At 37.1% G+C, this 26,732-nt stretch overlaps 1 protein-coding gene across 1 annotated transcript in view; it reads right to left on the minus strand.

Annotated features, from left to right (window-relative positions):
- TRABD2B (TraB domain containing 2B) overlaps positions 1-26,732 on the minus strand; it is a 254,239-nt gene that overhangs the window by 81,192 nt on the left and 146,315 nt on the right. The window contains exon 3 of the mRNA XM_087960234.1: positions 201-347. Coding sequence (XP_087816360.1) covers positions 201-347 — 147 coding nt within the window. The remainder of the gene's footprint in view (positions 1-200; positions 348-26,732) is intronic.

Genomic DNA, 26,732 nt, shown 5'->3' on the forward strand with positions numbered 1-26,732 from the left:
CTTGTTTTGGGAAATTAGTGGGATAGGGAAATATCAATGGGTGATACCTGTTTTAACTTCTCCACATATCTATTCAAGCCAGATAACAGTACAATGCCAAAGAAATGTGAAACTAAATGTGAAACAGCTGTAACGGTGAGATGCTACAATCATACCTTTTTGGTGTTGCCCAAATGTTAGACAATTTGAAATCATCGTACCTGTGAAGAATCATGGTTGAATATAACAGCATTTAAGTCACCACAATTGTAATGCTTGATGAGGTCTTCGGTTGTGTAAGGAGCCTGCCAGCTGCCAGCTCGAAGACTTTCATGTTGTAATAATGTTTGATTCAAAGCAAACAGCACCTGAAAAACATTGGAAATACATATATTTAGATGACAATATAAAGTAAAGAATAACTATATGCATAGGTTTCACACATTTTCTAGAACAGCCTTCCCATATCTGACACATTCCAGATATGTTGGACTATATCTTTTATAAATGCAATTCAGTATTTTCTTATGGCAATTTTTACTTCTATATACTATGAGTCTACCAATTTGGGGAACACTTCTCTAAGATATCGTCTTTATAGTTCAGAATATTTGTTTTTCTACAAAATAAATACTATTTTCAACTCTCAGCTCAGTCTCCGCTTCTAGGAGTGGGAAAACCAATATACCTCCATATACTGATGCATTACACCTCTCAGAAGTTCTATTTATCAAAGCCAATGATGACAGATACTTTGGAGTAGAATTGTAGGTCAACAACATCTAAAGTGTTGTTGAAAAATTCTTTTAATCCTGTTTAGAAAGTGGCTTCTTATTATGGCATTACAAAGAAGTTAACTTGTGCTTACACAGGGAGTTTTATTCTTATTTTCATGCAGCAAGCACATCCTCTTACTCCTCATAATAAGCAACTAAGCTTGTTTTATGAGGTGAAAATTTTGGGATATGTGAGAGATAGTCTGATATGCTAAGAGCTGCTCTGTAATACAGAAACAAGCATGTGCTCCTAGAAGATGAGATTACAACTGTTTAGAAAGCTTTACTTCATATTTAACAGATCAAATTATGACTGTTACTTACTAAGAGTGTATCATCTATATCTCTTAGTTAATTTAATCCAATTTATTCATCCCTAGATTTTATTTTAGCTAAACAAATTGTAAATTTTTATGAACTTGGCATTTGCGCTTACATGCACACACACACACACACACACACATACACACATCAAATCTCAAACACATGCCCTTTACTAAGTAAGCAAGTGCCCTAATTACTAAAAGTTGTAATATTAATGGGTTGAAGACTAGTTAAATATAAGTTCAGCACACAGGAATAATGCTTATATCTATGCCTGTTTCACTAAAATATGGGGTAACCTCATTAATCCATATAATCCTTGATTTATGACCACAAGTGAGCCCCAAATTTTAGTTGCTAAGTGAGACATTTGTCAAGTGATTTTTTTCTCCATTTTACGACATTTCTTGCCACAGTTGTTAAGTGAATCACTGCAGTTAAGTTAGGAACACAATTAAATGTATCTGGCTTCCCCATTGTTTTTGATTGTCACAAAAGGGGATCACTTGATCCCAAGACACTGCAACTGTTATAAATATGAGTCAACTGCCAACTGTCCAAATTTTGATCATGGGGACCACGGGGATGCTGCAACCAACATAAGTATGAAAAATGGTCATAAGTCACTTTTTTCCAGTGTTGTTGTAAATTTGAACGGTCACTAAATGAAGTCAAGGACTACCTGTAATTGGAAAGCTGATGCTGTTGGAATAATGGCAGCAATTTTAAGACAGCTTACTATCATACCTTATCTTCGGTTCAGTCGGTGGCAGCCCTACCATCAAGGGTGGGATTCAAATTTTTAAATAACCGGTTCTATGGGAGTGGCTTAGTTGGTGGGTGTGGGTTGGTGGTCATGTTATTGGCTGGGCGTGGCCAACTCAATATCAGTCACATTGAGGCATGCATTTCCTTGCCTGGCCTCTCATGACTGTGGGGGATGCTGCAACAGTCGTAAGTGTGAAAAATGGTCATAAGTCACTTTTTTCAGTGCCATTGTAACTTTGAATGGTCACTCCACACAAGCAAAGTACCAACAAAGGAGGGGAAAAAAACTCCAGAGAAGTTCCTGAGACTAGGAACTGCCAAGACTGTAATAAGGGTTAACGGAGAGGCAGTTTCTTTCTGTAAGCAACACTAGAATGTTTCCTTCCTGCTTTCCTTACAGGATTAGGCCAATAATTTCTTCTAACAACCAGTTCTCCAAACTGCTTAGAATGTTAACAACCAGTTCTAGCGAATAGGTGCGAACTGGTAGAATCCCACCTCTGCCTACCATATGAGCCATGTTTGGGAGTGGCATTGTTGATTGAGGTCCTCTCCTCTAAAGCCAATCCGCTTTCTTGGAGTGGAATGCAAGATAATTCCCAGGAAGTCAGACTGGAAATTTTAATTTGAGCCACATTGCTAAAGGAATTTAAAAGAGTAAAATGAACAACTCTGAGGGGTTATTTTTGTAAGTAACAAATTTACAGCCAGTAACAGTTATATAAAATTTTAGACCTAGACAACCTAGAACTACAGCACCTTCGGTCCGATCTAAGTATAGTACATAAAGTTATCTACCGCAATGTCCTACTTGTCAATGAATACTTAAGCTTCAACCACAACAATACAAGAGCACACAATAGATACAAACTCAAGGTAAATCGCACCAAAATTGATTGCTAGAAATATGACTTCAGCAACATAGTAGTTAATGTCTGGAATACTCTATCTGACTCTGTGGTTTCTTCTCCAAACCCCAAAAACTTTAACCTTAGACTGTCTACTATTGACCTCACTCCTTTCCTAAGAGGTCTGTAGGGGGCGTGCATAAGCGCACCAACGTGCCTACTGTCCCTGTCCTATTGTTTCTTTTTTTTCTTATTCGTATCCATTTTATATATTCATAACTATGTTTATACTTACACCTGTTATCTAATACTTGCTTGACAAACAAACAAACAAATAAATATAACAGTTCATTTAATGCAGGGGTCCCCAACCACCGGGCCGCGGACTGGTACCGGTCCGTGGAACATTTTCTACCGGGCTGTCGGTTTGCTGGGCGCCGCCATCTGGTTTTGATGAGAAAGTGCTTCCGGTGAGCTTTTCCGGTTGGAAAGCGGCATTTGGGTCCTGAAGGAATCCTCGTGCCTTAGTTTCATCGAAGGGGGGGGGGCGGCTTCGAACAAAACTAAGGCGTGAGGATTCTTTCAGCACCCAAGGCAAGGCGAGCCGAGCGACCGTCCCAAGCCGTCCCAAGCCCATCGACAAAGGTACAAAGGAGGAGTTGAAGGTGGCGGGGAGAAGCGGGGGACGGCTGGCTGGCCAGTCGCTCGGCTCACCTTGCCATGCGTGCTGATGCTGGTATCGGGCCGTGGATGATTTTGTGATGCTGGTACTGGACTGCGGATCATTTTGTGATGCCGGTACCGGGCCATGGCACAAAAAAGGTTGGGGGCCACTGATTTAATGAACTATTGAACTTACAATGGCACCGGAAAAAGTTATTTATGATCATTTTTCACACTTACAACTGTTGCCACAAAAGGTCATGTGATCAGAATTCAAACACTTGGCAAATGACTCATATTTATGACAGTTGCAGTGTCCTCGGGTCATGTGATCACTGTTTGCGACCTTCTGACAAGCAAAGTCAATGGGGAGGCCAGATTCACTTATCTACTGTGCTGCTAACTTAACAACTGCAGTGATTCACTTAACAAATGTGGCAAAAAAGGTCATAAAGTGTTAACTAGTACAACCAAAATAATAGATAACGTGTCTGGAAAACAGTTTAACATTTAGACATTTTAACATCTCCTGAACAACCATTTTTGCCTGAAGTTTTTATAAATCCAGAATCCATAGGAAATCCTCAGATGAGCTATTTCCTCTCCAGCCTACAAGACTCAAAAGGTAAATCTTCTAAATCTATGGTTTTGCAGCATGTTTAGATTAAAAAGATACTAATCTCATATTTCACAGGTCATGGAACATTTTGTAGCATAGACTTAGATTTGTGAGGAAAGTTTTAGGTTTCTGAGAATGGCAATTTTCACAGGAACTGTAACCGAGAGATCCCCAAAACTTTCCATCAATATATTTTTAGGAATGTCAAATAAGCTGAGCATTTTCATGATTTACCTTTAAATATATTTTTGGACTATTTTTGCTACTTCATATTTTTGGGCAGAATATTCATTATATCTTTATTACAGAATGACATTCTTCATACTCCATGTACTCCACAGGGTAGTTTTCCAATTTTAACATGCCCTATTTTTAGATAAGTTATTAGAAATCTAAAGCAGGATTTCTAAAGCAGGTAACAAAAATAATATGCAGCAGTGTTGAAAAGATTTATGTGCAATGCCCAGAGAAAAAGAATGGGGTTTGTTCTGCTTTTATCAGCCTGGCCCCTGCTTATTCTGCTAGGGGACACTGCTAGCAAGAGGTGTATAAAAATATGACAATTGGGGGGAAAGGACATTTCTGATTTAGTGAAAGAACTCAATTCCTGTGCATAATAAACAACATTTGGTTATCCCAAAAATGTTCACTTTTCCTATACCTTCCTAAGCTGTTCTCAATCAGTTCTTTTGTTGATTTTGACAATGTTAAGCTCTAAAAAGCTAAATCTAAAGCTACTTACAATGTTGTCTTTTCTAAAGAAATTGAATGCCCTTCATAAATCACAGTTTTATGGCGCAACAAAGTCTTCAATTCCAAATCAAATCAAATTGTCATTGCGTTGGTTTCATAAAGGGAGCAAGTAGTTTTTTAAAACAACTAGTCATTTCTTTTTGACAATATTTCAGGCACCTTAACTTTAAAAAACAAGGCAAGATTTTCTTAATGTGAGACACCTGTTAAGCCTGAATTCCCCAACAAGTGTTAAGGAAAACAAACTAAACAGAATGTGTAGCGTAGTCAGATAGGCAGACAGGTAAATGTGTGAGATAAGTTTGTATTTTAGTTAACACGCAGTAAAAAACAGATACGCTTGTGCTATCAAAAATATAGTTTATTCCATTAGGAATTATAGCATAGTCAAAATAAACGGTCCATTAGTCATGTATCATTTCAGTCAGTCCAGTCGGGAATACTCAATTTGCAAAATCCGTGTTGAATAGCCAATGTCAGTTCACTTACAATAAATCAGTCCGTATTATCTCTTCTCTCCTTGAGAAATCAACACTCCTTTCTCTCCTCCGTTCCAGTAAGGAAAAACGCAGTCATCAATCCATCCAGTAATTAGGGATCATTAAGCCAGAGAGAGAGAGAGCTGCAATTGACTTGTTTCTTTTATGGTGCTTTTACAACCACACCCTTAATTACATTCTTGTAGTTAAAGTTACACACACTTTAACCAACAAACCATGATAACTTATTTATTATTTTTTACCCAAACCAGTTAGGGTAAACAATGTTATCCCTAACAACACCTTTGGAAAATCTGCTGTTGGTTCTGTTGCTGATTCTTTCTTTCTTTTCCTCTCTTTAATATATGTATGAATCAGCCGATGTTTACCCCACCTGAAGCAATGTTTAATCCAGCAATGTATTGTGTCTAATTTGTAAAGAATTCTGGTTATTGACAATCAAACAATGACACATTATTTATTTGTTTCAATGTATTTGCTCTGTGGTACACAACATTTCCTTCACCATTGTTACACCAGAACAACAATTCTTTGATTTGGTGACCTTTCATGGTTTAGGGAGGACTTACTTACGTAGTTCCCCATGATCGAGTTATAATCCAATATCTTAGTCAATATTTACTCAAGAAACATTGCATTGTTCTAAAAGATCACTAGCATTGCCTTTTCATGCATTGATGGCCAAAAGTGAAGATCTCTTTAGTCATTTCGGAATTCCTCCACTGAGTAGGAATTCAATGACTCTAGAAGCCTATCTAACTCCAAGATTTTATTATGATAGTAAAGGTGACAAAAATGCAAAGGATAATATAAGGAATAAATGTAAGGATATTTTAATTAAAAAATAGTTTAAAATATGCAAAATAGAAATGGATAGAATCATGTAAGGTTGAGCACAAAATGCAGTGTTGGTTGATGTGATGTGGTCATGTGAAATCGAATTAGTTGTTTTACATATTAATTTTGCTGTTGAAGGTTAATTAGTTTTTGTAAATGTTTAGATTCTTTTGAATGATTATCAATGGTTTGAAAAATAACAGGATAATAACTCTATTGCTGACATTAATTCTGTCTTCGGTTTTAACTTTGACTCTCTCTTATCCCCCCCACCCCCAAATTTCCATTTGGAACAGAAAATATTGCTATAATCAAAGCTCTTTTAAATATATTTCAGATAGGTTATGCAGGTATGTTTTTGCAAGAGACTATACATTTTAGGAGGAAATCAACCATATTCACCAGACCACAGACTTCCGTGTATTTAAAGGTAAGCACGCATAAATCAGTTTTAAATTAGTTCTGACCAAAGCCTTTGAAATTACCCTATTTTCATTCATAGATCTCACACTTCCCTAAAATTTGCAAGATTTCTTAGAGAAAATTAGGGCATCTAAACAGTTTAGATTCAGCAGTAGATGTATCCTGAGGAAATGAAGTCAGCTAGAGTTGGCTTCCAAAAGCCATCTACTTGGCAAGGAAAAATGCCTCAAAGGCAATTATTCATGCATGGTTCAATATTGGTAAAGACAGGGCCTGTTTTGTAACAAGCCAAGGTTGTCTCAGGTTGCTTATTTGGAATAGGCAGAGGAATAAGCATTCAGACATTCTTTAGTGCCTTTGTCCCTGTTTTTTTCCATTATCTACTCTTGAGTCAGTCTCTCAATACCCTTTATACACCTTTCTAACCTTTAAATCATCAATTACTGCAGCCAATTTATTGGACAGAGCACTCCTAGTTCATTATTTTTAAAGAGATTTTTTTTTAATGCCATCTTTATTATAGTATCATAAATAATTGAAGGTGGCTTAACCCAGCTGGCTTTCATGCCTAAATCAGGATTAGAACTCACAGTCTCCTGGTTTCTAGTCTGGTGCCTTCGTCATTAGAGCAAACGGCTCTCAATTTCTACATTCTAAGATATGTGATTTAATTTGTTGTATATGTTAATAAGATTTTGTTATTGTTCTTTTAAATTTGCTGGTTGTTGACTGAATAGATAAGATAAATACTAAATACTGAGTCTAAAATATCTCCCAAGATAAGCGCCTTTCATTCACAGAAGGAGTGAGGACAGTGGAGTGATGAAATATGTTGAGATATTGCTATGGAAATTCCACCTGTTACACACTAACAACATCTCCATGAAATTACAAATGGTGAAACCACAAACAGCAAAGTATCACAATGTTGGTTTCATCATGTGGCATCATAGTACCTTCATAAAAAAATGCTTGGGGCATGATCCAAGAAGATTCAATTTTACTTATCTGTAGAATCAGACCATTGCTAGTGGAAAAAAATGTTTTTAAATGTTTGCACGCTTTGTGAAATATCTCTGGCAAATGCTTTGCGCAACTTTAATTTTTAATTGGACAGAAGGGTGGAACTATTTAATAGCTGACTGGGGATTTAGACTTAAAAGTTATGTAAATGGAGAATTTGTTTTTTTTTTTTCTTGCTCCACTTTCTCTTTTTTCAGAAGATGTCCCTGATGTGCTAACCCAAAACCCAAGGATAGCCATGCTCAGAAAAAGTTACACAGGTAATCCATGACTTACAACCATTTCCTTAGTGACTCTTTGAATTATAACAGCACTGAAAAGGTGACTTTACAACTGATCCTCACACTAATGATCTTCACCTCCAACACTAGAAGCTTTTAAGAAGAGATTGGACAACCATTTGTCTGAAATGGTGTTGGATTTCATGCCTAAGCAGGGAGTTGGGCTAGAAGATCTTCCAACTTTGACATTAACTTTGTTATTCTGTTATTCTGTTATCACAGTGTCTCCATAGTCACATGATCAAAATTTGGGTGCTTGGCAACTGACATGCATGTATGATGATTGCAGTCATGTGAATGTCATTTGTGCTCTTGTGGCCAACTTCCAACAAAAAGTCAATGTGGGAAGGCAGATTCAATGCGGGAAGGCAGATGTGGTTCACTTAACATCCACAGCAAAAAGTTCATAAAATTGTATTCACCTCACTTAATGATGCAAGTTCCAGTCCTAATTTTGGTCATAAGTCCATTCATTGCACATGAACTAATAAGATATAAATCAGTCAAATTTCTATATATCCTTCAAATAGCACCAAATGTTCAAGCTGTTTGATGTTCGCTAAATCCCATAATTCCATTAACTTCCTGAACTTGGTTAGTTTTCCTTTTCCATCCCTTACTCACTTCATATTCTGACAGGATGTCGATGCACTTTGAAAGACACCTTCACGGGGTCCGTGTCAAGGAAACAAATCCACAAAAAATAGGCTCAGGGGAAGTCACTTAAAAGCCTCCACCAGTGTCAGCCAAAAAGCCTGTTTCAAACTTACATCCTACAATGACAAAAGGGTTTGGTTTCTTTGAAGAGACAATGAAGAAAGTAAAAGCCATGAAATTATGTTCTAAATTGTTGTTTGCAAAATCATGCCCCTTTAAAATTTCTCATAACAGCCTCACACATAGTTGGTTCCATACGTACTCAAAACCTCATTATTATTACTGTTGAAAGGCAAGAGTAGTTAATAGGTTGTGGTTTGGCAGCGACCCGGGGAGACCTTAAGACCTAGATTTTTCCTTTCAAATTGCTAATTAACCAGTTTAATAATAAAATGGTTTGAATTTGACCAAAGAACTCGCGTTAACTGCTGTATAGCCTTTGATGATGTTGGTTATAAACTTTGGAATTAAATATTTGTGCCAACAAAATGCAGCCACAAAATTTTAGCTGGGTTACTGACTATGCCCTCTGAGGGATGTGAAAAATGGTACTAAACTTTATGTACTTCCTTGTTTGTCCCAGTTGGACTTTCATGTTCCACCATCAGTGGTGATGGAGAGGCTTGTTGGAAAGAATACAAAATGTGCAAGGAGTGGAAAAATATTTATTAACAGGGGATAATTTTTCCCTTCTCGCAAATGAATATCCTAATCCTCAGGAAATACCTGTAGGGAAGTTCTCGGGTTAGGGTATTTCATTCAGTGACCAGTCAGTGATGGTGCTAAACAAAGGGACTTATGATTTGTCTTAAAGTTCCGGTTTTTGTAGCACCCTGATAGTCACATGAACCAAATTAAACTAGCTTGCGCTTACAACTAATTGTAGAGCCCTGGGGTTTGATGATCATTGTTTGCAATCTTGACCTTGACTTTAAATCAATGTGGAAGCCAGAAAGGAAGGTCACAAGTCATTCAGGTAAGTCTTCCTCATATCTGGCCTTTCTTCACTTGCATGCACCATATGCTCCTCCTTTCACTCATATTTACCCATGCAGTCTTTCCCTGGCCTTCCTGAAGTTGTACTACAACAGTTCTAAGTGTAAACACTGGTTCCTAAATCACTTTTTCCGGTGCTGTTGTGACTTTGAATGGTCACTAAACAAGCTATCATAAGTTGAGGACTATCTGTAGACTAATGTTTGCTACTGCAGATTCAGACCCTGAAGGTTTGAGATTCTCCAAAGACCAGAATGAGAAGCACCAATGAAGAAACTTTTGAGAAGCAAAAGGCTATAAAAAATTATAAAAGCAACTCAAACGCCTACGATAATAAGACTCGGAAGTCAGTCTTTCTTGTTTCTATTACTAAACTTGGTATGAAATTTCTAAGAAACTTGGGGGGAAAAAAACCTTTTGAGGTTAAAAAATTTCCCACAAAACAATTACTAATTTGTAGGCAACAGTCAAAACAGCTTTCTGACAAACATGTTTTTTTAATGGTTTGCCTAAACTAGTTCCTGTCTCAATTAACTCTAATGACAAATACGATATAATAGTTATAGCACTGAGGTCAATGTTTCAATAGCATGGTCTTATAACATATGTTTACTAGGAAGTCACTCCAATTATTTTTATAGTGTCTTGAGCTATTAATTATTATGAAAGACTGGTCAGGGTTTTAAGCATATTGTACATCTATATAATCATCAGAAGTTAAACCTAACTCTGTGGAATTTAGCTACTTATTGTATCTCAATGACCTTGAAATGATGAGAACTTCAACTCTCATTGCCATCTAGAGGTAATCTGGATATCTGCAATCCAGGTTGTTTGAAGCTACCCATGATTCTACTGCAGATATTCTGATTAATATGAATCTGTTGGCCACATATTTATAATTAGTATGTATTTGATCCTAATTGCTCCAAGATCTCCCTAATAACATCACAAAAGACTGTCAACTTTACAGTAAAAACTGAAATCTGATGCTTAAAAACCAAAACATGTGTAATCATCCAATATATTTAAGACTGACTTTTATATCTCACAGACTACACAAGATTCTCTTGAAGATTCCACATGAAGTGGAACAAATATTTCAATAATGCTATTTTATATTTCATCAGGATAGTATTCAAAAACATATTCAGAATATGTTTACTATCACATCCTTGGTATAGAGGGAAAAACTATATCCAGCTGAACAATCTCTGTAGTTTGATAAGTATCCGGTTGAAGAGTTCAGTGAATCACATCCAATTTTCCCCCCATCTTTTAAAGCAAAACAATTAATCAAACCCTCTTAAGTATCTTGACCTTTGAAGTGTGTATGCTGCAGATAAACTTGAACAGAAAATGTGAATGATATTTCAATTATGCTGTATATTCAGCCTTGAGTTTGTTCTACTTGCATTTGTAGCACATTTTTAATATGCTGTTACATTATGCAACAATCAAAGAATATACTTCTCTTTAGTCTGGATAGGAAGCCAGAAGATTGTTAGATAAACTCAAAACCGGTATGTGCATTACTGTAGAAGTATTTGTGTAATAGCACAATGATTAATTCTGCAAATTAACTCCTTCTATAAATGTCTGTAGAGATTCTCATTCATCCAGGTCCTGGTTGCCTGTGATGACCCAGGGTGGGATACAAAACAAACACAGTCACAGAAAACAGGTGAAGCCCTTTTTATTCCTTCACTTTGCTTCCAAGCTCTGAATATCTTTGACAGAAGACAAACACAAACAGTTACATGAAGAAGGAAAAAAGCAACACAAACCAGGCAAGATAAGGGCTGGAGGATGTCCACAGATAACACACACTGGGAAGGATACCAAACTCAGAGAGGAACTATAAACTAGAGATATTTACACGCTTTGTTTCCAGCATTCGCCAGTACACAGGTCCATACTCTTATTCAGTTGTCACAGCTGCAGCCCATGAAGAGGATCAAGGCCCTCTCCTCCTGAGTAGACCACGTATCTCCCTTATCCTCTCCTCCCTGCGTGCCCTAGGATGGATAGGGGATGGGCCTGGGTCCTCCTCTGACTGCTCAGCCTGCCCTTCCCCAGCCTCCTCTACAACCTCAGGAGCCACGCCTGTTGGCTGTTCCTCCTCTCCCTCAGAGTCAGTCTCCACCAGGGGCATGACATTGCCCTTTGGGACAACCAAGACCTGAATGATTGAGAATCTCTACAGACTTTTAGCTATACAATTTAGGATCAACACCCTTCAAACGGTGTGGGAGTAGGAAGATTTCCAGAGAGGGGGGAAAGAATTGCAGGCTACAGGAACCAGAAGCACTACTTAGGTGATCCCGAGGACACAGATAAATCTCCAAGTGCTTCAATGACCCTCTAGGGGTGTCAAACTCACGTCATCACCGTGGCATCACGGGACATATTGGGACTTCCCCCCCTTCGCTAAACAGGGCGTGGCCGTGGCCAGCATGTGACACATCTGGCCTGTGGGCTGGAAGATTGACAGCCCTGCTCTGAAAGAATGCAAATGACCAACTGTCTGCAAGGAGAATAAATCCTTCCATTCCCCACTATCCTGTCAGAGCTGAAGAAGTTTTTGGATGAGAAGCGAAACATCTTCAAAGGAAAAAAACAAAACAGGAAAGTCCAGTTGCCCCCTTAAAAAGCATCTTTGGGTCCTTCCATAAAATAACTTGATCCAGCCAAAGTTATCCTATTTATTTCCTGTCCTTTATTTTATGCAATAATATGGCAAAGCTATAACTCTGCTCACTGCGAGGAGTTCAGTCCTGACCAGTTCAATGTTGACTCAGTCATCTGATCTTCTGAAGTCGGTAAAATGAGGACTCAGATTATTGGAGGCAATATGCTGACACTGTAAACCACTCAGAGAGTGCAGTAAAGCACTGTGGAGTGATATATAAGTCTAAATGCTATTGCTATTGCTATCCATGTTAAAATGGCCAAATATAATACTGATACATTTTTGGAGCAACAATGTACTTTAGGATCTGATAAATTACATCTACAGAGAAATTGGTATGTATATCAGTGTACAATCACACATAATTTTTGAGACCCAATTTGGTCTAAAGTTTAAGGCAACAAGCTTGAAAGCAGGAATTCAAGTACTGCCTTACAGCATGAAAATCAGCTGGGTGACCTTGGGCCAGTCACTGTCTCTCTGCCCAACTTAACCTCACATTTGTTATGGGGAAAATAGGAAGAAAAAAGATGTGTTCAATATGTTTATCACCTTGAGTTAGTTGTAAAACTAATAAAGGTGGGATATAAATGAATAAATTTTACCCATGCCAATAAATGGCCACCTGAATTCTCTAAGTCTTTGCTGGGGAGAGTAAAAGACTATAGACACTGAGGTAACGTTGCTATTTTTCAAAATGGCCTCAAGGAGGCTCAGTGGGGACTTTGATTTAGATAATCAAATGCTTGGATAAACACAACTGCTATTTATAAAGATGATTCTGGCTAGGGCATTTTAAGGGAAACCGATAACTAGGAATTTCAGACAGGGGAGGCTTTGCTGCACAGTTTGCAAAGACCATAGTAAACTTCTGTTTACATAGTGGCTTAAAACAATCCAGATTCACTAAATCCACATGGAGTTATTTATGCTACTGATTTAAACTTCTTTCATAAGTGAAGAGACTTCACAAGCAAGTATACCAAATGTACTTGAGAAACTACTAACATAACCACAAGCTCAGCTTTTAATTAAGTCGAATTGCATTGTGTGTGCATTTGTGTCCATCTAGAAGAGAAAAGAAAGCATTCTTAAAAGTTAATTAGTTCACAGTGTTTGGGAAATCAAGACTGAAATTTGACAAATTCAATCAAAACCAATTTAATATACATAGAAAAATAAAAATGTAGGTCGGTAGCAAAAAGTTTGAAAAGAAATGATGGGTCTACTGAGGTTGCCATCCCCTTCAAGAAGAGAGTAACTATACATATGAGACCATGAATATGAAATAATTGTAATTCTAGCAAACTGTAAACTGAATTGAATAAATCTGTATTAGTGTTCTGAAGCATTAATAATTATCATTATAAAATTTATTTGCTGCCTATCTCGCCTTGGGCTACTCTAGGCAACTCACAAGCATTAAAAAAATGAAATAAAAAGGAAGTTTAAACAAAGTGAAAGTAAAATAGAGTAATAAAACAAACAAGGAAAAAGAAAATAAAGAAAACATCAATCTGACTAATAAAAACAGATAGGTGTTTGGCAATGAGGGGAGGTGTAGAGGTAATGATAACTGTAAGAATATAGAAGAATATGAATTTTTATTTTAGACTGAGTTTGTGTGGCTACTTAATGTGTTGTGTAAATGCAAGAAAGATGGATTGTTTCTAGGATAATGAAAGCATATAAATTACAAGGTTTGACTGTCTGTGATTTGAGTATCTCAAACTAGGTTAAAATATTCAGTGTATATTTGTGCTTAGAATAAATGTTGCAGTCTACGCTGCTGATTTAAAATTTCTTTCATAGGTGAAGAGACTTCACAAGCAAGTATACTGAACCTGCTTGAGAAATAAGTAAGAAATTCACTTAACACATGTCTCACTTAGCAACAGAAATTAAGTCAGATTGCATTGTGGGTACATTTGTGCTCATCTACAGGAGAAAAGAAAGCATTCCTAAAAATTAAACTAAAATTAAATTAAATGTCTCTGGACATGGATTAATTGCCCTCCCTTTACCAACCGTTGTATCAGAATATGAGGCATAATTTCAGGTCCAATGATATGATTATAGTTTTTGACACATCTCTGAATAGAACTAACCCACAGTTCTTGAGGCTGTTAAAAGCATCAGTCACCTCATGTAATCTGTAAAATACCCCTTTAACAAAAGAAGAGTTAAAAAGGGATTCTGAATTCAAATGAGAATGACAATGAGTAGGAATTCTGAAATACAGCTCTAGATACCTGATTGCTTTTACATATTATATTTTAGATGATTTATCATCCGTTTTTATCAATACCAAGTTGACTCATCTAAGCAGGGTAGATTTCAACTAAAAGCCCCACAAGACAAGCCAATTAGTCAGCTAAGCCTGCTGTTGAATTATCCATCACCAAGTAGACCTCTTTGGCAAGATGCCTGGGAACAAGGGCAGAGCTTTGCTAACTATTAGGTCCCTTTTCATCTCAATGGTGTGCATTGTCACCTTGTAAAATAGATGCTTCAGAAAGACTGGTTGGATTTCCAGTTCTCCAAAAGTTGGTTGTGGGAACTGCTTACAGCAAATGTTATCCAGCTTAGTTGCAATCCTTTGTCACAAATGTAACAGGAGAGGGAGAGGAAGGGGAGGTGGAGAAATGTCATGCAAATGCAACTGACATCCAGTAACATGTGAAGATAACGTTGCAAATTACATAACTCGCTTACAAGCTGTAACATACTAGAAACTGACTGTCATTATGCTGCTCTTAATTTATCCTCTATCCACCTGTTAGCATTTATCACTAAGTATTGTTACACGTATACCAATCAGTGTTGGGATTCAATTTTTTTCACTACTGTGGGCGTGGCTTGGTGGGCGTGGCAGGGGAAGGATACTGTAAAATCTCCAGTCAGAGGTGATATTTGTCGGTATTCCCAACTACTCAAAATTTCCACTACTGGTTCTCCAGAACTGGTCAGAACCTGCTGAATACCACCTCTGATTCCAATATAACAGCCAGTGCTATGGAACAGAATAATAAAGGCCCATTTGTATAGATAAAATATGATTTAAATAACTGTTAAACTGTTTAACAATTGTGCTGTTTCAGGTTTCAGTGAAAGAAAAAACACAATATTCATAACACAAATTAATAATCTTCTCTTCAATGTATTCCTGATTAAATTAAAGTGAAGATTAAAAAATTACAATTTGTATTTGTTGTTCTGTACTGTCTTCAGATATGATTTTCAATTGAAAATGTAGATCTCTTGCAATCTTGATCAGATATGATCTGAAATAACTGACTGAAATAATTTCATACAAATCTATTTGCACTCAGTATAACTCAGGATAGCCCTAGAATTATCCTTCTTCTGGTTGGCTGGTTGACACCACTTTTATTTTAAAGAAGGTTCTCTCTACATATGCTGATTTATTATATTATGAGATAAAACATTGGGAAACAAGAGGAATGTTATAATCCACCACATATCGTTGCTCCATAGTAAATTCAACAGAATACATATGGTTTTTTTTGTCTCCTGTTAGATAAGAAAAATATTTCCTATACACCTGCAGTGATCAAGGCTAAAATATTTCTTGATGCTTCCTATGGGGGAAGTACAAAGACAACCCATTGCCTTGTGGAAGGAAGGAGAAGGGCTTATAAAGCCAAAAAGCAAGATATGAAATCCACTTGATGCTGTTATTCTTCCTGAAACGGGAACAGAGTATTACGTGCAAAACATTGTAGGAGTTATTTTCCTATGTAAATGCCTTTCTCATATGGGATAGACAGCACACATTTATGAGGTTTTGAACTGTCTTAGTAAATCGAGACAGGCTTACTGCCAAAGAAAAGTAAAACACATGGGAATGAAGAAGAGGAAATCAAAAAGGATCAAACACTGTGGTGGAGGAAATTATCCATATCTATTAGCAGAAATATTTCATATGAGTTATCCTCAAAATATAAAGATACTTCAAGGAGTAGTTGAATTAAAATAAGCCTTTTACAAAATTGTCATTTCCTTTGTTCCTTCCAATTATCCTGCAAAGATTATACCCCTTTTACCTGAGCATCATTCCACTACAGTAACTGTAACCTCACGTTTTGTTTTATTGTTTTGTTGCTGTTAGACTTGTGTAACTATCATGAAATAATTTCTATGCCATCCTAGGGACAATTACCAAGCACAGTCTTAACAGTCTGGGATGTGGGACACTCACAACCTTACAAAATGATTAAAGAAGGACAGCAAGAACAGATTATTATAACACAGGAGGTACAAACAACACAAGGAAAGTATTTTAAAGATCTAGTACCAAAAATTACAGAAAAAGTTTGGAATGTAAAGCATATAGACAAAGTAAAAAATGCGTATACAACGCTGAACAATTCTATTTTATTGTTGTATAGCCTCAGTTTATTAATGGTAAGTTGTGTTTTATGCTAAACAAATCCTGAGAAATATCTCAATATAAACAGGAAGGTCCTTTTCAGTTTAAATAATTTTGGAATAAGTCGGTGATAAATTAGTGAGGCATTTTGTCATGGAATTAAAGGAACCATGCTAATCTAAAGAATTCAATATGCTTGTTCAGTTCTCTCCCACTGCTATATTGAGGTAATGCTATGGGTGAATAAGTAGATATGCTCTCATCAAGATGCCCAAGCTCCATTTTTACTTTTATTTTTGATGAGAAAGGAAGGTGATAGAAATTTGACTAAGTCAGTCTGGCAGATATAAAAGGGGATGGCATTATTCCATTAAGCAAACTTAAAAATGGCTTGCCCCATGATTTTTCATCCCAAGGTCACAAATGTAGACAGGATGGTTTCCTAGATAAATGCCTATCACCCATCCTACAGAAAACATGGACATCCCAAAGGTGCTTTTTCAAGAGGCAACTGGACTTTCTTTTTTCAGTTCAGAACCGATGAAGCTTTTTAAATGAGAAGCAAAATGTCTTCAAGGAAAAACAAAGAAAGTCCAGTTGCCTCTTGATAAAGCATCTTTGGGACAATCATAACCTGGATGACTGAGAATCTCCATAGACATTCAGAAAGCATGGGAATTTTTATTGTTTTTTAAAGTACATTTTAAAAATGTCTATTAAGTGAGTACAGAGAGTGCCAATCTAAAACAATGGCCTTTAGAACTTGTCTTCTTCATGTCAAAAGGGATAGCTGTTTTTGACCCTTTACCCTTATTTTCAGAGTCTTATACAGTAAGGAAAGCAAAACAAATAAAAAAAAAACCACATCATGCCCTTACTCATACTTTATTTGGCTTGATATGCTATAAATGAAATCAACAATACTAATTGCACTACTCCAATATTGACTGTCTTAAAACATTCTGCTTCTGAGCTTGTTATTAGCATATAAATAAATGAAATAAAAATTTAAGCAAAAAGATGGTACGTTCATTCCTCAGGTAAATATTCAGAGCATATATTCTTTCATACTACAACGTTTAACAAAATGATGTGGTCATAAACGGCTGAAGTTTAATTTGATACAGACACCATAGATTTTTATTTAAGTGTTAAATGATTTTGTTTAGGATTGAATAGAAGCCTCCATGCAGGATTAAGGACCCAGGGCTTCATTTTTAGAAGAAAGGCCTACGACTAAACTTAGTTGTCAGAACTAACTGTTCAGGATAGGCAACTGGATTCCTTCCAATTGTCTGCACAACTTTAAATACCTCTGATTACTCGCCATGCTGGATGAAATATGGAAGACAATTAGAAAATAACAATCTTTGCTCTTTTATCAGGGTAACGATTAATCCAAGAGAAATTGGTGTCTGTAATGGCAGCTAGCTACTGCAATTTAAAGACAAGTAATATCTAACTCTGAGGCAGCTAACAAAAGCAAACAAACATCAAATGTAAAGCATCCACCCTTCCTCAGGAATGGGTAGTTTTCTCAACAGATAAAGTTACACCATTGAATTTTCTAAGGGAACTCTAGGGAATCCATGGTGGAGCATCTGTTAAGTCGGTAAAGTTGTGATAAAGGTAGTTCTCCCTTGGTGCTCATATTTCTTGGGGTGGGGCAGGGGGGAGCAAAATTAAAAAAAAAAGCTCCTTCCTTGCTGATGCATATCTGTTCAAGGCAAAGATGATGCTCCTTAGTCTTCAACTTTAACAAAAAAAACAGATGTTGTCATCAGAGCCCCAAATATCTCCACTGCAGTTTTGTAAAGTACATTCTCTGGGACTATCAAACTGGCAATCAAAAGAATCGATAACAAATAAGAGAAATGCTGGAAATTACGTATTGCATCTATATTAGAGATATTTGGGGGCATTAATCCAGTACCGCTTCCCTTAGAAAAAAGCAGCTGAAAGCAGTGTTAAGAGTTATAAAATTCAGTAGGTAAACTATAATAAAACTGAATAAAATAAAATAAAAATACATTTAATAGGCATTTTAAAAGTGTGTGCATTAAACATTTTAATTGTTCAATGTTCTTGATAGGTTTTACCTAATCTACACATGATAGCCTAAGAAGAAAGTCTTAGTTGAAAAGATCTAAAACATGCCAAGATTGGTACCTCTGAAAATGAGCAGAAGAGAACATTCAAAAGATATTGCCATCACAGAGAAGTTTCTTCAAGACGTTATTGCTTATTAGCAATACAAAGTACATATCTTTTGCTGATAATACGACTAATTACCCACAATTGCAATTGGAAACACTCAGTGTAATGTAATGTTTCTCACTGAATCAAGGAGAAAATTAGGCATGAATTAAGTGCCTATATGCAATTAATGGGGTACTACATAGATTGTCAATTTCTTTTTCTTTTTGTCCTAACATTGGTGCTGGGTGAGATCATCTGATGGTTCCAAATGTGATATCTTCACTATGCTGATAGTGCGGAGTTTGGCACCTATGGTCTAGGCCAGGGGTCCCCAAACTTGACAACTTTAAGACTTACGGACTTTAACTTCCAGAATGCTGGCTGGAGAATTCTGGCTGGAGAATGTGTTGAAGTCCACAAGTCTTAAAGTTGCCAAGTTTGGAGACCTCTGGTCTAGGCCATAGGAAAGTTGGTATCAACATCCTAACCTGAGATTTGGAGACTGTAAATTCTGGATGGAAAGAACAGATCAAAATTAAAATTAATTGCTTAATGGCTGTAACTGGGATTGGAATTTCTGTAGCTAACTGAGCAAGAGTTAGGCAAAGCACTATGTGACTGCACTGCTTAGCAATGGCAGAAGCAATAGGCCTGGTTACTCACAGCTTCTTTTGGCAGAAGAGGGTCCACCTTGCTGCTACCCTCACTTCCACTTCAGCTCCCCCCCCACCCATCTTTTTCTCCCTGTTTCTGTTCTTTTAGCCACCATGCACTCCACCATCACCTCCCCATCTAATCCCCTGCTGCCCCTAACTCAGGGGTGTCAAACACAAGGCCTGCGGGCCAAATCCGGCCCGCCAGACCTCGTCTGATGGCCCGCGGTGCCGCCGCCAGCCTTGCAGCCTCCCCTTTTTTTTCAATGAATTTACTCCGTGCCTGCACGGAGTAAATTCATTTTAAAAATGGCTCAAGTTAAAAAAAAAAAAATTACTTACCTTCCGGGACCTGGCCCGACTTCTTCCTGCCCCGCACTGCTCCCTGGGTGTCGGACGTGACGTCATCACGTGACGTCCGCCCGACATCTCCAGGGATCAGAGGAGCGTCATGGACGCCGCGGAGAGGAGCAAGAAGAAAGAAGTAAAAGAAAGAAAGAAGTAAAAGGTAAGTAAAGTAAATGGAGGGGGCAGATGGCTGGGCACTATAAAAGGGGGCAGTCCAACAGCAGCCTGAAAGCGAAGTTCACGCATCACTGATGATAACCTCCATGCTGTTTTGCGGATTGCTACAGCACAAGACCTAACGCCAAACATCGATGGACTGACCTTAGGAAAACGATGTCAGCCATCTAGTCAGTAAAGTTAAAAAAAAGGTAATGCCTTGTGTTTTCCATATGTTTAATAAACAGTGTTTGGCAATATTTGTATGTTTAAAAAAAAATTAATGTTTGTTACCAAAAAACATTTTTCAATACATTGTACAATAATTGTACATTTGAATATCTACTTGTCATTATTCTGACTATGTTTCTGCTTTCAGAGCTAGTTATTACTTACATTATTACAAAAAACAGTAATAATTGAATGCAGTGACATTAATTTATGATAATAAAGAGTGGACACATAGACCTACAGATACAACCGGCCCTTTGATGGGGACCAAACTGCTGATGCGGCCCCCGATGAATTTGAGTTTGACACCCCTGCCCTAACTGATCTTTGCCATCTCCTTGCTCCCACCTTGCACACTGCTGACAGGTGCTGCCTTCACTTGGGGAACTGCCACCTCCAGTGCTGCTCTGCCTCCTTGCCTACCTCTGTTCCCACTACCTTCTCCGCAGTTGCACCCAGTGAGCTCCCTTTAGCAGATGAGGGCTCCATCACCCCACCACACATCACCCTACCATGCATATCCCATGGCCATGCTCTTATCCAGCACCTGTATCCTGGACCAGCAGTGAGAGGAAGAAGATGGCAAAGATCAGCCAGAGATGGGAGCAGCAAGGGTAAGAGGTTGTGGCGGGGTGGCCAAAAGAGCAATAATGGGAGGGAAATAGGTAAAGGGTTATTTTTATTTTATTTTATTATTTTATTTCTAGAGCTGCTCATCTCAATCAATGGCTTTGTTGAAATGAATGCTGCAGTCATAAATGCAGACCAGTTGTCAAGTGCCAAATTTTGATCACATGGGGGATGCTGCAACAAACATAACTTTAAAGACTAGTTGTAACTTTGAATGGCCACTGGATGGTCATTAAACAAGAAAACGGCACTGGCGGTTCTTTGTCAATGGAAGTATGATCTCTAGATGGGTCATAAAATATCATAATTTGAGGATCCCTCTGGACTTCTGCTGGAAAGCAGATGGAAGCCAATGCTTAAAAGAACCTTTGCCCAGTTTCAGCTGCTGGGCTAACTGCAACTTTTATCTTCTACATGAACACATAAACACAGGAGACCACATCCTCCCTTAGTGCTCAACTGGACTAATACAGTGTGCTTTAAATGGGGCTGGACTTATAGATTGCTCATTCTAAATTTGATAGAAGGTGTACCTATTGATTCTCTGTGGTGGAAGCACCTTATGTTAATTGTATAAGCTGATTGGTTTCTGGGTCCAATTTACAAATCTAGTATTGATTGGCTTTACATGACTTAGCACTTTACAGCAATTTCTTGTCAGTTAACAATGTAAGCATTATTTGCATATTGCCCCCAACAATCTGGATCCTCATTTTACTGACCTCAGAAAGATGGAAGGCTGAGTCAACCTTCAGCCCCATCAGGATCGAACTCTTGGCTGTGGGCAGAGTTTGCCTCCAATATACTACACTTTAACCATTGCACCTGTAAGGGCTCTCTGTGATTAGCACTTGGTAGTTGCAGGACTGCTTGCTCCAGCAAGAACTAGTCCATATGTAATGCATGAACTACAAGCAGCTGCTTGTAGCTACAGTTGAAAGCCACTGGATAGGTTGTTAGGGAGTAACTACTTGTAGTCACAAACTTTTGGGAGGATGAAAGGCTAGAAAACATGCTGTTTCCATGGCTGCACCAATGGTCTTTTTATAGATATCAGACTTGATTCCTCCCTGTTTGCTTTTAGGAAATTACTGAAAATGGAATGATTCTACAGGCCATGATTTTAACTTAAGAATTGTATCACTTTTTATTTTTTTATTTTTGTCCTTGTTTCTTATTTTTCTGTCTGTTGGAGGTTTATGATGTCATTGTTTATTTTAGTAGTATCACATAGGTTTTAGTTGTTAGAGTGTGCACTCTAAACCCCTGGGATCTGTTAAATTGGAGTGGAGTCAAAGATAAACAAACAAATAAAACTGTAGTTGAAATGCTTATATTTTATATATTTACTGCTAATTTCCTATAACTAAACCAGCCCGTGTGTAACCAAATCTATGATATGAAAACAACACAAGTGAACAAAGTGATGGCCCATTTTTCAAGCAGCAACCTGATCACTCTTGTGGTTTTCCAGCTGTCTCTCTTTCTCTTTCTCTCTCTTTTCTTCTTCCATTTCCCATGAAGCAAAATTGTACCCTCATATCAGTTGCTTACAATCCTGTTCTCTGTCTTTTTTGATCCCAATCAGTGTTTTGTAAATCTGTGCACATGTGGCAGCAAATTGGCACTTACTGCAATTCTTAGAAACATTTCATCAATTCTAACCTATCTGATTTTTTTCTATAGCTCTACCATATATGAATTTTTTTCCTTTAATTTCAGCAAAATTTTTCAGCTACGGGCTGCTTTGTTTTGGAAAAATTACAATAAAAGATGTTTACAAAGCTTGAGAACAAAATGGTTGAGTGGGTTTTATGACACAGAAAGCTATATTTGGAGACCAGTCCCCTTTCACATATTTTTTCAGCCAAGTCTCCTTATGCTGCCAAAAATGGTATCTTCATACCTAGTAGGATATTGTAGCAGACTTGAGGGATTCCAGAATTTACAGAAATAAAAATAGAACTCAACTTAAAAAAATATTTAGAGAAATATAGAAACATATTACCAATGTGGTATAGTAGTTAAAGTGTTGGACTAGAACCAGGTTTTAGCCTACCTTAAATCACAGTAATTCATTGGATGTTATTCAGTGCTTTTTCTCAGTCTAAACCACTTCATGGGTCTTTTGTGAGGAGAAATAAGAAAAGGGAACATGACATCTCAAGACAATGACAATGAAAATTTATAATGTTCCATGCTCACCATCAAATGGGAAAAAATAATGAAAACTGGAGAAATTAAGATATCCTATGGAAATAACATCAAGAGTCAGGATAAATATGATCACTTCAAATACCTGGGCATCCTTCAAGCGGACAACATCAAGCATAAGAAGAAGGTTAGAAATAAATATATCAAGGGAGTGAAAAAGATTTAAAGTCCAAACTTAGTGGAGAAAATACCATCAAAGCAACTAGCACCTGGGCGATTCCAGTGAGTAGATATACAGTTGGAACAGTGACTGGACTCAAGGAGGATGGAAGACCCTGGATATGAACACTAGAAAGTGAATGACAATGAATCTTGCCCTTCATCCATGCATCAATGTTGACAGACTCTACTTATCAAGGAAAATAGGTAGGTGTGAAATGTTATAAGTACATTAGATGGTTGAAAAAGAAGAAAAGGCATTGAAAGAATATCTCAAAGATGGTGAAGAAGATGCACTGAACCTAGTATACCATGAAGACCTACTAAATACTGAAGAGACTAAACTGGCCTACAAGAAAGACCAGATGAAAAACACAATAGAGGCATGGGAATACAAATGATTATGTGAATAGTACATTTGCTTATTTGTACCCTATGATTATCATTAAGTGTTGTACCTTATGATTCTTGATGAATGTATCTTTTCTTTTTATGTACACTGAGAGCATATGCACCAAGACAAATTCCTTGTGTGTCTAATCACACTTGGCCAATAAAGAATTCATTCATTCATTCATTAAAAATATAGCAGGAAAAACATAATTATAAGACCAGGCAATGACTAAGAGCAGGAAAGTTGAAGAAAGAGACAGAAGGGCTAATTCTGACTGCACAAGACTAAGCCTTAAGAACGAATCCATACAAAGCCAGAACTGAGACGACAGCAACAGGTGGCAAGCGCTCCCTTTGCAAAGAAGTGGCAGTGGTTCACCTGGTTAGCTGCTGCAAGATCACACAGACTAACTACACAAAACAACATGATAAAGTAGCAAGAATGTAGCATTGGAAGATTTGAAAGAAATATCATTTGCCTGCAAAGCAAGAACTGGTGGGATTATAAAATAAAGTAACAGAAAATTAAACTAGAGTGTTTGGGGACTTTACAATTCAAACAGACAGGGCACCAGCCCCATAACAACTATCAATAGGAAAGACAAAACAGTCTGGATGGTGAACATGGCAGAACCTGGAGAGAGCTGAATAGAAAAAAAATAACTGGAGAAGGTAACAAAATATAAACAAATAGAATGACTATGGCAAAAGCAAAGGTTGCACCAATAGTAATAGGTGACTTACGTGCAATCCCAAAACAACTGGAGCACTGCTTGAACACCATCAACATTGACAAAATCACTCAGTCAGTTGCAAAAGGCAGCCTTGTTCAAAACAGCTTACATCCTGTGATGATACCTTTAAGACATTAAACAACCACATCTGTCTATCCCAGGTCCTTTCAAAGGATTCAATAGTGGACAAAAATGCCAAACCAGTCTGAACATCTGGCTGACTGTGTGATGAACCATAATAATACAGTACTTGAATCATTAAGTTTCTACTAGTCTTAGACTGTGGATTAACTGTAGATTACCCACACATAATACTAATGAAACTCAATAAGAATATGGTTCAGAGAGGAAGAAGCTTTTCTATTATTTTATAACAAACTAAAGATTGACTATTGTAGGTTATTAATACTTGAAAATGTTTTTGAGGAAGGACGTTTGGTATTTGGGCCAAATTCAAACAGCATTAAAAAAAGTCACCACTAATTCAAGAAGTAAGATGTGGCAGCTAGACCACAACAAGCCTACCTATTCACTCCCTCCCTCCAAACTTCATGCTGGTGCCTATGCAAAAATGCAAAAAACAAGTATTTCATTACCATTATTTTATTCTGGGCACTTCTCCAAACACTTCATTATTATAATTATAATTATTACTATATTGCTTCAGGTCTGAACCCAGATAGTTACTTACAAAACCCAAGTACCTGAAGTCAAGACAATCAGAGATTATCCCATCACAAATTCATGTGGAGCCATGTGAGAATTCTTCATAAATATGTGTGTGATCCAAATATACGCCAGCCTTGAAGATCAAAGTGTTTCAAATCAACACTAAGAAACAATTCTACAGAAGTCAATCCAGAGGAAGTTTCATTGAATTCAACAATTCATGTTCCCAGACATATGCACATACGATTGTAGTCTTCTTCAGTCATCTTAAATTTTGAATAAATAAATAGGAAAACTGAGATAAGAAAGTAATGCATTAAATCTTTCTTTCTTTTTCTTTCTTTCCTTCTTTTCCAATAGCTCAACCACTGATGGGGTAGATAGTTAAGACTGAGGAGTTTTGACTCCTTTATTGTGTTTATATGATCTGTCTTGACCCCATGTTCACTTTCACTCAACTAATTTACATTCCTGCTTGGCATTTTTGTTTAAATATAATTGTACCAGTTTGTGCTAAGGACTTGTAAACACTTAAAATCCTGATCTTTCCAAACAGACAGAAGCTGGAAAGAGATCAACAACTACTCGTTCCTACAAACACTTGGTTTTCCTAAATCAGCTATTCCTGTAAACAGTTTCCTTACTCAGTGAAGACTACAAGGAACTTAAATAAACAGATACTCTCTGAGGTTTTTAAATATAATTTTATCAAAGTTTGCTTTTTTTAAATAAGACAAAAATGTACACAAACTAATATAAAATGGAAAAGAGAAAATAAGAAAGAAATCAAAGAGAAAGCTAAAAGTTTAAGAAAGGGGGGGATTAAAAAAAACAAAAAATAGAAAAGAAAGAAAAAAGATTCAAAGAACTACCTTCCAATTTCATTACAATACTTTTAAGTACAATTATAGATTTATATCTTGCTGTATGGTTACAAGACAACTTTATTTCTATAGTCTAATAACCAAACAATAAATAATATGTTCATTTTTTTCTGTTTCATGTAAAAAGTCTCTAATGCATTTCTGGTCTTCCCGTAGATGTTATCTTTTCTCTGCTCAAAGAAGTTAATTTAGCTTTCTCAGCAAGTTCCATCATCTTCACCAGACATTCCTCTACTATGGGTACAACAATTTTTTTCCATTTTGGTCCATAAAATAATTTTGCTGGAGTCCTGTGACTTTTATCCGACTAGTTGTCCATTAATTCCCAAAGTGAAACATTTGATTTCAATTGTAGATTTATCTTTAAAATCCTCCAAATCAGGATATGTATTTGAATCCAGAATTTCTTTTATACCTCCAACGAACATAATAAAAGCCCCTTCTTCTTTTTCAGATATACAACATACATATAAATTGCCTTCCAGGTTTCTCTCTGGAAGAGAAAAATCTTAATATTTTGTTGACACAGCTCAAGGTTCCAATATAAGTACTTTATACTTTAGTTTTAGCCATTCTTCTTTAAAAACTAAAATTAGACTCAGCAAATAGTATTTTGTACAAAAATAACTTCAGTGGGAAAAGATTCTGTGATACACACCAAGATTATTGCTGATATTACTGAAAAGTCTTAAGATCAGATGAAGTGTAAAATCTCCACTTATTAATATTTCCATTATCAAGGGATACTTTTTGGGGTAGGCTGTTAGGGATTTGCAGGGATTTGGGAGAGCCCCTAGCTAAGATTCTATGCAGTTTGGAGAACCCTCAGACCCCACTTCTGGCTGGGCCCACCCACCCCAGGAGTTACCCATGTGGCCTATTTTGGATGCAGGCAAGTGCAGGGTGTGTGCCAGTGGTGGGATTAAATAT

Source organism: Notechis scutatus, chromosome 3, assembly GCF_049901735.1.
Source record: "Notechis scutatus isolate UNSWTSFEM ecotype Mainland chromosome 3, rNotScu1.2, whole genome shotgun sequence".
Classification (NCBI taxonomy): domain Eukaryota; kingdom Metazoa; phylum Chordata; class Lepidosauria; order Squamata; family Elapidae; genus Notechis; species Notechis scutatus.